This window comes from Chroicocephalus ridibundus, chromosome 7 (genome assembly GCF_963924245.1).
Source record: "Chroicocephalus ridibundus chromosome 7, bChrRid1.1, whole genome shotgun sequence".
Lineage (NCBI taxonomy): Eukaryota > Metazoa > Chordata > Aves > Charadriiformes > Laridae > Chroicocephalus > Chroicocephalus ridibundus.
In genome coordinates, this window is record NC_086290.1 from 25360904 (window position 1) to 25375523 (window position 14620).

At 37.6% G+C, this 14620-nt stretch overlaps 1 protein-coding gene across 4 annotated transcripts in view; it reads right to left on the minus strand.

Moving 5' to 3' along the window:
• LOC134518243 (neurabin-1-like) overlaps window positions 1–14620 on the minus strand; it is a 42932-nt gene that overhangs the window by 3808 nt on the left and 24504 nt on the right. The window contains exons 14-18 of one of the 4 annotated variants that reach the window (XM_063340745.1): window positions 12651–12735; window positions 11581–11652; window positions 10820–11015; window positions 5042–5158; window positions 12–200 (exon numbers count right to left, since the gene is read on the minus strand). In XM_063340745.1, the coding sequence (XP_063196815.1) occupies window positions 12–200; window positions 5042–5158; window positions 10820–11015; window positions 11581–11652; window positions 12651–12735 (659 nt within the window). Of the gene's footprint in view, window positions 1–11; window positions 201–5041; window positions 5159–10819; window positions 11016–11580; window positions 11653–12650; window positions 12739–14620 lie in introns of all 4 variants that reach the window. The other 3 variants (XM_063340744.1, XM_063340747.1, XM_063340746.1) reach the window with 3 other exon arrangements.

The window sequence follows — 14620 nt, forward strand, 5'->3', positions numbered from 1 at the left end:
TATTCACATACCTTTAACTTCTCACTGTCGAGCTGCATTAACTGCTGTCCATCTATGTTCATAGCCGTGAACTCCGTAATATACTGCTCCATGTTCATTCCTATTAACCAGTGGCATACTTGCTGGGTGGTCCATTCGGAAATAGGTCTACTGTGCCATTGATTTTGCTTTCCTGTTGTCGAAAATTCATCGTCTAATGCCTAACCAATTGAGAAAAGTCACCGTCAGCAATGTTTTACTTGATTATACATTGAATTTGAGTTGCCAATTGCGTTTGATTAACAAAATGCATTATTAAACATACTCTGGCTTCAAAATGACTTAAGTTCTTGAGATCACAGTTTATAGGCAGCTTGCCCAAGAGTTTGCTATAAACAAAACCACACCACAACATTCAACACAAGTCAGAAATAGAGAACATAAATGGTTTTCTTAAGAAAAAAAAATACATATAGCAAAGCATTCACTTAAATTTGATGTATCCTAACAAGGAACAAGCTTCCTCAGTTAGCTGGTTGTCAATCCCAGTGTTAAGATACTGCCTGACACAGCATCAGGAAGGATCAAGCAGCACTTCAAACGTATTATCGACTGTTGTTAAGTGAAGGAAATCCAGAATAAAGGCAATTCTAGCAGTCAGTAAGTCTGGCAACAATTCCAGGTACAGTTTTACTAAATTCAGTGCTTTTCTAAGAAGAGAAGACTGTTTAGTCTTTCACCTAATGCCATCACGTCAACATTTTAAAGGGTCTGCCTAGTAGAAGACCGTTTCAGAAACATAAGAGCTTGTAGCCTTCCACTGAAAATGCACTTTGCCAGCTCAGAGAGCTTTTGAAGCTCCCTGCTTCAGTTTCAGTTGGCTTCTGAGGGGAAAAAGGTACCGCTGTTCGTCCTGAAGCACTCCATTACTTCACCACAAAAGAAAAGCTACATAAAACAGAGCTCAGTGTGTGTACAGAAGAAATTCCAGTGCGAGACTTGAATTGGTAACATCAGTTACCTGAAGTTTTATTAACTATCCAAAATGATCTCTCACTAGCTCATAATTGAGTACGGGCTGCGTTAGACTTGCAGGTGGCTCCACGAGGCAGCTTCCAAGCTCATTCATATTCGCAAAACAGTGGAAAATATGCCCACTTTTTTCAGCCAGCCTTCTACGCATCACTTGTAAACAGAACACCCAGAATTAAGCATCTTTCTAGTGATGGATTTGAGATGCTACTCTGTAAGTTCCAGGTGAACAACTACAGCTCCCAACCGGAGGGATCTCCCAAAATCCAGCTCCCTTGTTTGTTGGAAAATCTGGGAGAGTTGATTGAATGTAACAAAATAATTCTGGCAATTGCAAGGGAAAGGCAGTGAGACGTAGGCCTGACACACGATCCGACCATACAGGAAACTGGATCTGAGAGCAAAACAGGAATGCACGTCTGAGGAGAAACATACAATTTTAAAAATTCTGATGTATCAGAGGACTACACGGGATTAGAGACAGTTTTGCGTTTCCCAATCTGTGACACGAAAGGAGAGTGGTTACATTAGGAGGCAGTGCAGATAAATAGGGACAAGTGTGTGGAGCAGTACAGTTTGTGCCGAGGTCCTAAAATCCATATAAGCATTTCAAAGGACTTTCACGTTGGAATAGCTCTAGTCTGTTCACACCGACTCAATGGCCACGAGCAGCTGGAATACACCGGGAACACTGCTGGAGCACAGCTGATGTGATTTCCAAGATGAATCCAAGTAAGGCACGTGGGGATGATCAGATGATTTACTTAAAAAATGAACTCCTAATCCAAATTAAAATGCTTTTGTAGATATAAGAAGCGTGAACACATCCATCTTCCTGATGTGCAAAAGCATAGCCATTTTTGCAAAATAACAGCAAAGGTTTTGCTGGAAGCGTTCTATACAGCATCTGTATCAGGACAACTGCGGCACAGCGAGTTTTCTATCCAAGCTATCAAGCTTGAGATGCTTCGCACAGAGAAAGAAGATTCATTGTATAAATTACTAAAGGAATTCCAAAATGCTTGTTTATTTTTTAGTAGTTTTAGATAACAGTACTCCTCAACCTGATACTGTAATACAAAGTACATACTGCTAAGTTTTTGTCTCATGCTAGTTCATGAATAAAACACACAAAAAAGGGGAAGCTTTTTAAGTTTCAAGTTTGACCTGTATTCTCAGGGTCGTGTGTGGTTTATCAGCAGCAAGAAATACCGAAAAATATATTGCCACATAAATATTTTTTTAGATATGGTGTGTGAGAGTGTATTTTCCTCTCTCTCCCTCCTCCCTCCTTGCCTTACACTGAGAAATGTGTAAAATGTTTTATTCTGGTTGGAATTAGCTCACTAGTTTTATTTAACCTGTGCTAGCCATGCAACAACTTGCTTCTGTAATTTCAGAGTGTAAAGTACTTGAAGAAGGCGTACTCCTGTTAGAGAGGCCCAGATTCATTCATTTCGCCAGGGGAATGCAGTCAGTCCTCTGCCAGAATTTAGGGGGCTCTTTGCACCAGTTCCTCTAAGGAGCACAGATTAGAGCCGCCAACAGACTGGACCAGCGAGGAGTCCTCCAGACTGTGCTACTGATCCCAAACTGGGCTTTCAGCATCATCAGTTGCTAACAGGCTCCTGCTACCTCATATTGGTAAAGACACAAGGCTAAACCCCAGAGAAGTTCTACCAAAAGCTGAATCTGTGTTAAAACGCTTAGATGTCATCTCCTCACTGAAGTGAAGGTGAACAGGAAGATATTTAATCCTGTATAATTTGAAATTTTCACTACTGCACAAGTGAAAAGCACAGGTTTAACTTTTTTTCAAAATACCAACAGGAAAGTGAGAAGCGTGGAAGATGAAGAACACTGATTTCTGAGTAATACTTATTGGTCATTAAATAACAGTTGTTTGGGTTTTCTTCCCCAACTGTTTACCATCCTTCCAGAGGCAGAGGGACTGTCCCAAGGTGTTTGTACATCAGAGTTACAGTCCCCAAAGAGTTACAGCACGTGCGCATACACACGATCAGCTGCAAATTCAGAAAACAGAACTAAAACTACTTACAAGGTATGGAGCATGAGAAAAACATGTGCTCCTGTGATTCAGAAAGCAAGGACAGAAATACTGGAGGCTCTAAAGATAAAAATACAAGCCCCAAGAAAACCCCAATGCCATCACACCATGTAACACAGTAAGAGCTGTAGAAGGGTAGGAGGGGTTACCAGCTGGCTTGCTAACCAGCTGGGAGCTGTAACCAGCTGGCTGCCGACAACCTACCTCTCGCCACACAGTCACATCCCCAAACTGCCTGTGAGCACCAGCCCAGCAGAGGCAGACTCCTCAGCCCTCCTCCTGTCTAGATTTCTAACGGGCATTTCCATGTCCTGTCTACCAACGATCCCAGGATTTGCAGGGCAGCAGCCCGTTCCCCTGCCAGCAGGGGTTGTTACACAGCATGATCCCTGCTGCGTGTTCATGAACCCATCTGAACAAGCAGCACCAGGTAGAAATTCTATTTGTAAAGGGCATAAGTTAAGGATTTTAAATACCCAAAATTGCCATAAGATTGGTTACTCATTGTTTTCCCAGACCTCAAGGTATTGTACTACTAATTAAAAACCCCCAGGAACACAACTACCTATTTTTCTTCACACGCACCGCTTTTAAAAAGAGAAACCAGCTCAGAGTTTGCTTATCATTATCCTCAGAACAGACCCTGATAACCAATGTAATTACTGAAAAGGTATAAACAACTTTCATTGGTCATACACATAAGCAACATATGAACTAGAGAGAACACTAGAATCAGACTCATCTGTAAGAAGGCTTAAATCATCCCTTTACACGTGGACAATTAGTAATAGACAACTTTCATTTGAGTTTTAGAACCAGAAGTTTGCTGAAAGTTGTAACACTGATCTAAGAACAATATTCAAGAAGATATTTAGTTAAAATTTTACTATTTATACTGCTTGAAAGTTTTAGAAACACATAGTCCGTTCATGAACCATTCCATTCAAAAAACTGCAGGGAGCACTTGCAAGGATAGATATTAACTGAAGTTCTTCTCATTTTCATTAGGTCTATGACTCATCTCTGATAATAATCTGGAAGAAATTAATCCACTACTGAAACCTGTAAACTAGTTATACGATTTTTGACAACCCAGATTTTTATGTTAGTGATTTCATATTTATAACAATGATGTAAGGCTGTTCTGACTTTCTGCATATTACTAGACTATTTTAAGATTTTCACCAAAGCCTGGGTTAAGATAGCTAATAACAAACCTCCCAGATTCATGAACCACCATTTAATTTTTTATTCTTTCCCCCCCCAAACATTTCACTACCAGTTTAGCAAGCCCTCTAACTCATTTCTGATGATTGTGTTCAACTTTCAACGACTCCTCCTAGTCTATAAAGGATTTCATTTATAAAGATGCCCATCAGTCAACCCATCAGTCAAACACCAAATGAGACAGTATCTCAGAACGTTACCTAAGTGTGGTCTTTAGGTTTCAGCTGTAGCCAAAGGAGTTAGTTCTCCAGGGGAATGAAGACTGACTTTCAGGTATCTATTTTTCACCTATATATCAGAATCACTGCCTTCTGCCCCCTTGCCCCCACCCCGCCTCATTTGTTTGTTTTTCTTTAGATGAAATTTTATGGTAAAACAAACCTGCACAGCTGTGAAGGCAAGGTCAAAAACATTGCAGTTTTCATTCACGAGGAAGTTGCTTTAAATTAGTGGAACAGAAAGGTGTTACATTTAAAATTAAAAACCGCAATTTGATCAGAGAGAGTTCATTCCGATTTTTATGCTATAACTAGGATCAGAACACAAAGGCTGATACAGCATCTACTAGTTCACGTCCTTAGTTCAGCAACAGCTTACGATTCTTTACAGTGCTCTTCAACACTCAAATACGGAGACAGCCATCTAGTTTCACATGACACAAATCCGTTTCTATCAAACATGCTGAAGTGTGAACAACGACATCAACAAGACACATATACACACTCTGAAACTCACCTCATTTGAAGAGAAGGTTAAAGTGTGTGAACGACCTGACAGATTTGGTTCTGTCACTAACCCTGAAAGTTCACAACTTGGCTTGCTATGGTATGTATCATCTATCACAATTCTACTCTGCAAACAAGTGGAAATAATGTTTTATTAACTCACTCCTTTGAAAAGCAGGTCATAAGGTGACATTCTAGTAATTCTGATTTTTGGTAAAAAAATACTATAACTCGGTTATCTTTAGATCACATATGAAACGCACTCACTCTATCAAGCATCTGACTTGTTAAACTTCTGAATTTGAAAACCCAGTAACAAATTTAAAGCAATATCCCCAATAAAGCACCTTGTGTGGAGAATCAGCCGTAACCTGAAACGGTGTTAAAGTCCACAAGGAAATACATGCGGTTACTTTTGCAGCAGGCATCCTGTACTCAGGGAGAAGCAATTTAAAATTCATTTGGTGGAATTATTCGTGCTGAATTTGTGTCCAACTGAAAACTACACAAGCACTATGAATGCACTTCAGGAGGGGCCGTTCTGTTGGCGAGAAAAATCAGTCCCAATTGTTTATGGTCATTGAGATTTCCATGGCACAGAAGTGCCCCCATAAATTACAAAGTTTCTGAAAATGAGAAGTAGGTTTAGACTTCATAGTTACCCACTATCTAACCACTGTAGTTGGCAGGGAAACAAACAGTCTGTCTTTGCCTGACAGTTCATTGAGAACTGGAATAGCCAGGGGCTTTCGGCAGCTTGCAGATCAGGGTTTAAATTAGTTCATGAATAGAAAATACAGAGCTTGCCTAAGGACAAGCTTTCCCAAAACTTTAAATTCTGATTTAAGATACTGTATTGTATTGCTGCTCATTGTAACAGCTTTCAGGAGGGTGGTGAAACATTGGGAACAACTCTCAGGTTTCCCAGAGAGGTGGTAGATGCCCCATCCCTGGAAACATTCCAGGTCAGGCTGGATGGGGCTCCGAGCAACCTGGCCTAGTTGAAGATGTCCCTGCTCATGGCAGGGGTTTGGACTAGAAGACCTTTAAAGGTCCCTTCCAACCCAAACTATTCTACGATTCTATTTTGAGGTGGCTGCATTTGAGGCACAGAATCATGTCATCTGAAAATTACCTTGATATGAAAAATACCACATAGGTGTAAAATACCTTTAGAAGAAATTTTGTAATACGTGGACTGTATCAAGCTATGTAAACTCTTCTTTAAAGCACCAAACAGTGTAAAACCACTATAATAAAGCCGAACATTTCAGAAGTTAAACAATTACTCAGATGTCTTTACAGAAAATGGTTAAACACTGTAAATCCAGAGTAATTATGCAGTTTGACAGCCTTAATAAATTACTTTTGAAATAGAAAATTCTTCTGAAATAAAAGATTTTGAAAAAAATTATTCTTTCAATAAATTAATCAAGTACTATTAGTTTAAAAAAAAAAAGTAACAAATTAAAATTTAGGTTAGAAATACCACTAATATAAGAACTGTAGTATTGAAAGAATGTAAAAATCATCATAGCATTTACTGTTTACATTCAGTTATTGCACTTAGTCTGTGTTTAAAGGAAGCTTTTAGACCTGTAATGCCCGCCTTGGCATCTAAAACCAGCAGGGTCTGGGTTCAAACTAATCCAGCAGCCAGCACCCGTACGCCTTAGTCAGGCACCTGAGCAACTCCAGCTGAAGACCACGAGAACAAGAGATGCTACACCTGAAAACTTCACAGCTGGTTTGGTCGGAAAACCTTTCTAAAGAATACTAATATATTGTGTTTCCCAGAATATTTTCTGATTTGATTACCTCCATTTCCATCTCATATCCTGACCTCTATGGTATTTTTCTTTAGAGTGAAAAATAATTCTGCCAAAAGCATGCCTCCTACTTTTGCCTTTCTAAACTCTATTCCTCAGCGCTACTCTTTGCTGCCTACAAACAGTAAGCAATTATTTACCATTATTTTCTCTAATTTTCACTAAGTCTCTAATCAAATACCTATACTTTGTAAGGATGCCATACTGTATCCCTATATGCAGAAATAACTGGAGATCCTAAATTAAGCTGATGTTAAAGACATTTTTCTTCAGTAACTTTTGCTCCTGTAAGAGAACTATGTTTTTGCAATTGTCTTCATTGAGCACTTCTGTATTTGTATTTTCTGATTTCAGTTTAACCTGAACTCTAAATTTTATAGATAATTCTATTTTTGTTTTGGGGGTGGATACTTGAACTTTGCATTCCTTTTTACTGTAAATTACTGATACAAATTTCTAGTCTTTAATAAAAAAAAAAAAGGAAAAAAGTAAAGAAAACCAAAAAACAAGGAAAAAACCCACCCCCAACAAACAAAAAAAAACCCAACCACAACTTGAGTTTTCCTACTACCTTTTCATGCAGTGTGGTATGCATGTACATGACTGAAAAATGGTGTTCCATGTATATTGTTCATTAGTTACGTTATATTTTAGGGACTTCTTCAGTCTTTCAGATGTTAAAAAGTATTACCAGAAACAACAGAATACTTTGTCCATCAACCTATTCTCAAATTAATTTCAACACAAACTGAAAATCTATTTAGGAACCTTTCCTTTAGCCACCCTGAGTTCACTCTTTCTACCTTTGCAGAGCAATTCAGAAACAAAATTGTGCCAAAAAAAAAAAAAAGACAGGATAATATTTGAGCAAAATACTTAATGAGACCTTAGAAAAAAATACAAAGAAAACATAGCCAAAAGTAAAGCATCCCAGCACCAGCTGTAAGGTTTTCTCCTGCCCCTGCTCCTATTCAGTTTAAAGTAGTAGTACTTTCCTTTTAAGGATTTAGAGCCAGTTGCAAATATTTTTGATTCCTGAAGAGCAAAGAATTTGGACAGAAGAGGTTTTACAGGTATGATTCCTAAGATTTAAGGTACTAGGATATAAATAGTTCACACCAATGTGTTCTTCCTTGCAATGCAAATGAACCACTGCATACAAGCTTACAGAAGCTAAATAATGCTCTGGAAAAATAATGAATACGAAACGTATGTATGTGTTTGGTTTGTATCAGGAAATGGGACTAAATTAAGGGGCAGATTATGTAAAGGGACTAATTTAAGAACTGTGCAATTTAGAAATCTTATAAGGCTAAACAGTCTGCAGACACCCAGATCATGGGATTTTAGTTCTTGTATTTCTAGTTTTCGCAAGCAACATGAAGTTGTTTAATTACTTTGCCAAATTATTATTTTAAGACTAACTTCAGTATCATTTTAAGAAAAAGATAATCCTTCTAGGTACATCAATTCATAGAGGTGAATTTTGCAGAAACAGAAAACAGTTAAAATAATTATACTCCTTGCACCATCGATATTAAAACACAACTACAGAAATCATACACAATGCAAAAAAATAGGAGATTTTTAAATGACAGAGTTCTCATTTTAGGGTTTCTACTTTTACCTGCTCTTTAAGAAATGCTTTAGTCTGATCACATGGGATACTACAGACATAAAATCAATAAATATTATGGAATTAATATCAAGAAAAAGGAGTATTCTTTCCTTAAATTCTGGGAAGATGATTTTGTCTCTGCTGTTATGTTGCTTTGCAACAAGACGCACCGCTGAGTGCTCAAGTACATTTCTTTCTCAGTTTCAACATCTTTTCACAGTGAGGTTTACCAGCCAAAGCCTTATTGTAGTGCAAACTTCATGTTCAACTGCAGGTTAAGATCTACAAATATTAGTCATTCCAAGCGGTAGCTCCTGTTACATGACCATCTTTATAGAAGACCCTAAACACTGCAAAGTGAAAACAGCCTGACTTCAGAGAGGCCGAGTATGATCTTAGGATCAATTAATGTATGAGAATCTGTTCTGTAATAGGGTCGGCTTTCTACCGTTTTACAAAAGACTTGTGTATTGTTCCAGCTGCTGGTTTGCAACTGGCACTAAGGAAAAGAAAAGAGCAGTGAGCAGCCATTACACACTGGAGCATGAGAAGGAAACAAAAAATAAAACAGTGGACAAGAAACCAGGTGGAAGGTTAAAGTGATAATCAACTTGGATAAAGTATACAATGATGAGGAGAAAAGGCTCTTATTTCAGGGCAATGTGGAAAGGAAGAGAGGCCCAAATCTGGTAAGATCTAGACCTTTTTGATTGCCAAAAAAAGCGTCTATATAAACACATTAAGGGGTGCTTAAGCACATTATGGGTGCTTATAATAGAAATGCAGCAGTGGGACTTTTACTACACTCAGAAAAATTATCTAAATCAGACAGAAAGGAGGAATGAAGAGGGGAAGAATGGGTGCTTCTGAACCAATGACTTTGAAAGCTAAACCACTGAACGTTTATCTGTACAGAAAACACCTCCTTCTAGCTTTGCTACAGCCTATTAAGATGATCAACCATGCACTCCTATTTAATCAAAGCTGTACCAAAGTGTACACATACCCCCTTCAACATGGACCTTGCAGTCCCAAGATCCTTGGGTTATTTACAGAAACATCTCTTGACCACTACGTTCTTCAACAGAAGCAAACAATGCAGGAGCTGTAAATACACAAGGCTGACACACACTGGACAGTAAAGTGTCATTCTACTTCAGAGATTCAAAAGTCCCTACTCTTCTTAAGTTCCTGTGTTATAGCAAGGTACTGTATGGTTCTGAAACTAATTTCTCTATTTTTTATAAACTATGTACGCAGACAGCTTAATCCTGTCACAGGGACTGAAATTCATACTAAAAAAAACCAGAAAGTAATTTAAAAAAATGTGTTATAACAGCTTTTTAGTGCAATCAGCACCTGGAAACGCGGAAGGCCAACTTGTTATCTGCCATGTATGCAAAGTACCACTGACTTCATGGACTACAACCTGTCAAGTTTCTCCTCTAGATTTGTAACTCATTTCTCTCTAATAACACAAAGGAAAAGGAAAAAGTGAAAGGGTATTTTAGACAACCAAAGTGAAGAAAAAGTGTGAAACTCAAGGAAAAAACCCTAGCTTATGAGGTTACTCAAATAGCTACAATTTTGTATCTGACAAAATCCAAAGGAAACAAGAATGAAGATGTTAGTAAGACTGTTACTAACAGTCTTACACTGAAAAAGGTTTCGACAAAATATTTGGACAGTGCACACGTTAAACTTCTTACTTTTTACAGACATTTCTTTCAAACAGTTTAAAGACAGTAACTTCATGGTTATAGACTGAACTGCGTAGCCTCACTCTGAAGATCTGGTTAAAAGGCTTTTAATTATTAGAACATTATCAGTTACTCAGAAGCAGTTTCCTAGAAGAGACAGTGTTCTACCGATGTATCTCTTGGCTTTCAATGTTAAATTCGTTAATGAAACCATCCACCTGTCTGGTACTCCACCCCTCCATCGCAGTATGGTAGGAACTGGCTGGCCAACCACCTGGGAAGCTGACCTCTATTTATGTACGCTTCCTCCAAGTATTAAGACTGTATTAGACAGGGAAACGGATTTGGCTTTTAAAAGTATACTGTCCTAAAGCTAGCATCACTTTTAGCATTATAAACCAGTGAAAAAACAGACCCTGTGATTGCTTCTTAGACGCTACTTTAGCCTGAAGAGCCTCCACTGATGCTTCAACTGAACGCTCGCACAGTCTATGAAGTCTCAGACTTCTGCAGGAACGTTTGTAAGAGGTGATGCGGTCAAGGACTAAGTCATCAAGCTTCCACGTACTAAGCACTGGTGTTTTTAACTTTATCAAGATGCAACGCTTAAAATATTCAGAGCACAAATTAGTCATCTTTACCTTGCTTCTGTTCTTCTCCTGACCATGTTCAGAGCTGTCCTGCCCGCCCTGAGGAACGTGCAGGCTGCTACTGGAAATCTGAGGCTCTTTGTGGCTGTCTCCAAACCAAGAGAAAGGCATGCAAGTAGGAACAGGCGAATCCGAATCCGACGCAGACAGATTGTTGCCAGAGTCGTCCAACAGTTCTCGGGAACCTCTGAAATAAGTCGATTAAATTGTGTTTAAACAACAACAGCAAAAAAACCCCACGCTGCCTCCCAAATACACAACCAATCCCCCCAAAACCACCAACAAACTCAAAACACACACCCCTCCTTTTTACCCCTTTCACAGCAAATTTGGTACTTAAAATGAAAACTGATACTTGCCTTTAAACTTCCATGCAATTTAAGAGCTTTTGCAGTATTTCGCACAACAATTTAACAATTTCAAATGACTTGCTAATTTAATTTACTCAACAGTCATCTTCCCAAGCAAAATACAGGTTTTATATTTAAGATGGGGTACAATGTGTTCATCTTATAAGTCACTTTAAAATGTAACTCTGCTTTACTGTTTCCTCTATACTATTCTATGTATTTTTCTTATTTCATGAGATTAGAAGCTCATCTCCACATCATTATATTAATCTTCACAGAATTTTGCCACTGTTACACTTGAACATACTTTAAGGTCAAACAGTAGTGATAGTTTTAAAGAAATTCTGAAGTTAAAAATTTTAGGAATGCAGCATGTATGTATTAAACAAACAAAACAACTACCTGCTATCCAGAGAGCCTCTTAGATTTTCTTTTTCTTGTTTCTTGCCCTTGCCTCCAGATTTCCGTAAGCCACTGAAGTGAAAAAAACACAATTTTCATAAAGCGTTTACATTTACAGTGTAACTTACACAGCATGATTTTACAGATTATGCATGCAATTAGAAAAGTACTGTGATTCGTGTTTTATTTAAGAACCACAACGGAGTTATGAAAGTACCTTTCAAAGACCACATATAATCAAAATAAAAACAGAAAATGCTCAAAGAAACTTAGCATATAGTGGATACCACTAAGAGGAAGAACGGATTTTTTTTGCTATATAAACGTTCATATGCAATACAGAGTGACTTGAACTACAATCTCTGTGTGCAAAATAAGTTATCATTTTTGCTATATGTTAAGATTTATTTGTTGCAGTACCAGTCTGAGTCTTTGATGTCAGCTGGCTTCAACAAGCTTTATGCCTGGCTCCAAAGGAGCAAGGCTTATTGCAAGATTTAGCAACTGTTCTCTCAAATCCTCAGAGATCAGTTTGTATTTCCAGATATTATGCAGCTTGCACTTTTGTTTCTTTTTCCCCCCTGTTCGCAATCCTGTCTCCAAGGAATAGTTCAGTAAGCAGCTACTATAGTTACTATAGTTAACTATAGCTACCCCATATAACAGCACCTCTACTGCAGAAGGAATCAAGGCAAGACAGGTATCTATTTTAGCCTGTAACACCAGTGGGCCGTAACATTCATCTCTAGGGTCCAACAATATTTCAGCATAAAACTACGCCTGAATTCACAATTTAATTACCAGAGAAATTGTGCATTCAGATAAAAACCTGAAGAACCCCAAGAAATTCTTTGAGGGGAAAATGTACAGATAAATAAAATCAAAATGTGGTGGAAAAAACATGAATGCAACATTACAAATTCAAGATGAAAAAGGCTGTCCAGTGGTGTTGCTATGAAGTAACATTATTGAATTTCCTCAACACTTTTTTATTTAGAGAACACGATATTGTCCAAAAAGTAACACCGAAAACAATTTTTTTTTCCAAATGAACACAAGTAAAATCTTACCCAAAATCTGGAAATCTCCTTTTGGACTTCCCTGATGATGTTCCTTCATTTGTTTCTGCTGTCTTGTCTTCATTTTTCTTTTCTTCTGCTTTTCACAGAGGGGCAAAAAATAAAAATGTTATTCTAAAAATACTCGCAAGTTTCAAGTACTTATGATGATGCTTCTAAGTAAATAAGATACTGAAACCTGAACAACCATTAAAATTCGCATTCACACATGCGGATACTCTCTATGGCATCTTCCCATCATTCTGGGGATTTAAAAATGGCAACACAGCAGTCGCTTATGACTGATCAAAAATACTGCTTTTGATAAACAGTATATATATATAAATATATATATATACACACACACACACACACACACTGTCTACAGAAAGATAAAACTTACCGCAGTATTTTGCTTCAATGAATTACAAACAAAAGCTAGTTTAAGATAGGTTTAGAAAAATGCTACCTCTTTCTTTTGCAAAGCATCAACTTCAAAATACACCAACAAGTTAGCCGGTATAAGATGCATGAAAGAAATTCAGTTTTAAAGCAACAGTTGAGCAAGTACAGCATCTAATCACCCTTTATTACACTTGAAGTATTATAAGATGTTCCTTTTGCATTTTTTCTGGTTCAGCAGCTAGTCCAGGCTCACTACTTGGAACACAGGCTACCTACGGAAGCTGCTAGCTCCAGAAAGTGTGTCTAACCAGCACGATAGCCAGCACCCGGAGAGCAGACAGATCCTAACAAGCAGAGTTTCTTGGAAACAGTATACAAACAGTGACTATTCTTTCTAAAGAAGTCATTGTGACTTCGAAGCTCCTCCAAGACTCCGGTATTTTCAAGACTGGAATACAACCTGCTAGGATCCAATTTTTCACCAGAGGGAGCACGTTCAATTGCAGTTAGTCAAATATTAAATTAAGTGACAAACTCAAACATCACACTACACCTTCCCACAGATTGTGATAGATTACTGCAAGTCCTGAATGTACTTCTTTTTAAATTCTCAGGTTACTGGATTATTTTTTTTAAATAATTGAAATATGTTTTGTACTGCAAACCAGGCGTTTCATAACTAAGCTGCCTATGAAAGACACACAGCCTGTTTTTTATGAGACAAAGTAGGTTTTAAGTTCTGTCTTTAAGACAACTCCTGACATAAGTAACGTATACAGATGCCTTCAAGGATCATAAAAAACAAAAACTGTGTTTATTACACAAAACTATGGACAAATCCCCACGACCCCATCAGCTAATAATCCTTCCTGAAACATATGTTTCTGATCCACATCAGAACTTTATCTATTAATTAACTGCTCTTTCTAAATGTGTAACATCCAACAAATTATAACTACCAGTTAAACTGGTTATTTTTCCTGTCATCTTAAATACAAAACCAGGAGAATTAATTTTAATATTGACATTTGTTTCCACCTCTCTCTCCAGAGGTAATATTTTAGGAAAAGAGGTAATTTCTAAAATGGACTACAATAGATTAAAATATAGACTGATCCATGAACGGATGTGAAGGTAATAGAAAGGATTTTTTTCAATGAAATAATAGGTAGACATTTAAATATGGTTAGAAAGCAACAATCTAGCAGAAAGTAGCATTTAGTGTCATTATGCCTACAAAGAGCGGGCTTTCAATACTAATCCTCATCTTTGATGTACTGCATTAATTAGCTCTTCCAGTGACTCTGCCAATTTTAAGAAAATGTTTGCAATGCCTCAGCCATCACAAAAAATTTGTAGAAAAAAAGGCAAAATCACTCATACCTTAGGTACTTGTTTTGATAGGATTAAAAAACCAAAAAACCACAAACCAAAACACACCAACCAAAATGAAACAAAAAGAAGCTGGGGTAGACTATTTTTGTTTAAGACGTTATGGAAACACACAAAATGAGAAGAGTATAGAACAAATCCTGTTTTCATGGTTATCAAAAGAAAGGTTTTGTCTGAGCCGTACA